Source organism: Pterocles gutturalis, unplaced genomic scaffold (assembly GCF_000699245.1).
Source record: "Pterocles gutturalis isolate BGI_N339 unplaced genomic scaffold, ASM69924v1 scaffold20656, whole genome shotgun sequence".
NCBI lineage: Eukaryota > Metazoa > Chordata > Aves > Pterocliformes > Pteroclidae > Pterocles > Pterocles gutturalis.
Genome location: NW_010098411.1, coordinates 2,053 through 4,724, shown reverse-complemented (window position 1 = coordinate 4,724; position 2,672 = coordinate 2,053). Strand labels below are relative to the sequence as shown.

Sequence of the window (2,672 nt, the reverse complement as noted above, 5' to 3'; positions counted from 1 at the left end):
GACTCCCCACGGGAAACACCGACTCAATACAAACCACAGCGGGTGAGCGATCACGGGCGCGATTGCAGCGGGGCTTCCGCTTCCCCAGCGGCTGTAACGGCAAAGCGGCGCCGTAAGACGGCAGAGGCGAGTTTTGACGCCCAGCCGGCCGGGGAGGCAGGAGCAGGGGCTGGAGCGGGGCACGGCAGCTCGGAGCAGCGATGGGGGACACCTTTATCCGGCACATCGAGCTGCTGGGCTATGAGAAGAGGTTTTTCCCCAGCCAGCACTATGTGAGTATGCAGAGACCTTCCGACAAGCTGGGGTGACAAGCCTAGCCAGCTTATTTCTTTAGAGAAACATGACCGACAGCCTCAGAGCCTTTTTTGCGGGGCTCATGGCTGGAGGCAGCCAAAGGCTAAAATATCCTGAACACCCAAGATTTTGGGCACATCCTTTGCAAGCCGTTGGTTACTTCACAGGCTTGGAAAAGGCTTTTCCCTCTTTGATTCCCTCTCGGCTTCATGTTTCTGTCCCCAGCCCATCCCACCGAGCTTCCCTTGCACCCAGCCTGCTCGCTGCCTGGGGTGGTGGGAGAAACTGAGCCACCCGTGGGGCTCCCCAGGGGCTTTGGACCCAAGATTTTGGGCACATCCTTTGCAAGCCGTTGGTTACTTCACAGGCTTGGAAAAGGCTTTTCCCTCTTTGATTCCCTCTCGGCTTCATGTTTCTGTCCCCAGCCCATCCCACCGAGCTTCCCTTGCACCCAGCCTGCTCGCTGCTTGGGGTGGTGGGAGAAACTGAGCCACCCGTGGGGCTCCCCAGGGGCTTTGGCAGCTGCAGGTGGGGGGTCCCGCTCCCCTGCAGAGCTGCAGCGCCTCGGCTCTGCCCCCCCAGGTCTACATGTTCCTGGTGAAGTGGAACGACCTCTCCGAAAAGCTCGTCTACCGCCGGTTCACCGAGATCTATGAGTTCCACGTGAGTCGTGCTGGGGGGAAAGAGGAGGGCGAGTGCTTTCCTGTGCGGGGGGTGAGGCAGTGGCCCAGGTTGCCCAGAGCAGCTGTGGATGCCCCATCCCTGGAGGGGTTCAAGGCCAGGCTGGAGGAGGCTTTGGGCAACCTGGGCTAGTGGGAGGTGTCCCTGCCCAGGGCAGGGGGTGGAACTGGGTGGGCTTTAAGGTCCCTTCCAACCCAAACCATTCTGTGATTCTATGAATTCCAGCTGAAATTGCCCCAAAATCAAACCTGGCTCAAAAGAGGCTTCTGGGTCCCAGTGCTTCAATCTCCTTCACCCTGTGAATGGGGACCCACTGGTCTGTGCTCCCTCGGCTGTTTTCTCCTGGTGTTGAGCCATCAGGTCCCAGCAGCTTGTGCCCATGGGCAGGGGGAAGGGGGGCAAGATGCAGGCAGGGGGTTGGGTGCCATGGGGTGTCCCCCAGTGCCATCCTCACAGCCATGCCGGTCTCTGCTCCGCAGAAAGCGCTGAAGGAGATGTTTCCCATCGAATCCGGGGACATCAATGTGGAGAGCCGGATCATCCCGCACTTGCCAGGTGAGGGGCAGGCACTGGGGCTGGGGCTGGCGGCTGAAATAGAAACTGCGGCTGGTTGGGAAATTCCCCGTGGGCTGAGCTCTGCCAGCTGCCTCCCGTGCAGGCACCTGGTGTGATTTCTGTTCTGGGCTTGGAATCAAAACCCCAGAGAGGCAGCAGCTTCTCCCAACACCCACCAGCCCTGCAGACCACATCCCTCCTCCCCAGAGGCTGGGCACCCCCAGGATGCTTCCCGGAGCATCCGCTGTGACCCCTGACCAGTGCACAGGGTCTGGCCTTGGGTGGCCTGAGCTGAGCTGAGTCCTGTTTTCCATCACCAGGATCGGTTTTAGTGCCCTTATGTCAACAGATATTCTGTAAGAGGAAGCAATGCAACGTCTTCAGTGACAGGGAGTGAATACAAATCCAAAGAGCTGACGCTTTGTCCCCAAGCAAGGTGCAGGTCAGCAAAATTCCCCCTTGTACTGAATTTCCTGCTTTAACAGCGGCAGGAAGGAGCGTGAGAAATAGCTGCGGGTTGTGGTCAACACCTCTCGAGGAGGAATAAACCTGCACCCCACGGCGGTGCCGGTGCCACGTCTTGGGGGGGGCCTCCCCCGGGGGCTGGACTGACACCACCATGCCGGGACCCTCCCCAGGCTCTGCCGCCGCCGTGCCGGGGCTGTCCAGAGCCTCCTCGGCCCATTTGGGGAACTGAAAGTGCTGGGGACAAGGCAGGTGTTGGACTGCTGCAGGGGGACAGGGGTGCCATCGGGTGCACCCCAACATGAGGGTCAGCACTGCCATGGAGCAGGGCCGCCAGTGGCATTTTGGACCCCTGGGGGCAAGAGCAGCTGCTGCAGGACGTGCCCTGTGGCCAAGGGAGGGGGGTGCATGTCCCCTGGCCACGGGCCGGGCCCCTGAGTCCCTCTGTGTGCCCCGGTGTCGTCACCGCGTTTGTGACCCAGCAGCTGGGCTTAGGCTGGGGGCAGATGGGGGACTTATGAAATGAAATGGGGTCAAATGGAGTTATCCCATAACTGAAATGGGGTCACATGGGGTCTTTTCCGGGCTTGCACGAGCTCTGCGCATGTCCCCAGGCTGCAGGGGATGAGGCCACCTGCACAGAGCTCTCCTCCACGCCGGCACCCGGCCACGCTCGC

The 2,672-nt window shown here is 60.8% G+C and overlaps 1 protein-coding gene across 1 annotated transcript in view; it reads left to right on the top strand.

Annotated features, from left to right (window-relative positions):
* Positions 1 to 200: 200 nt before the first annotated feature.
* NCF1 (neutrophil cytosolic factor 1) overlaps positions 201 to 2,672 on the top strand; it is a gene marked incomplete at its 3' end in the record, with an annotated part of 4,326 nt that continues 1,854 nt past the window's right edge. Inside the window, exons 1-3 of the mRNA XM_010072927.1 lie at positions 201 to 272; positions 877 to 957; positions 1,455 to 1,530. Of these exons, the coding sequence (XP_010071229.1) occupies positions 201 to 272; positions 877 to 957; positions 1,455 to 1,530 (229 nt within the window). The remainder of the gene's footprint in view (positions 273 to 876; positions 958 to 1,454; positions 1,531 to 2,672) is intronic.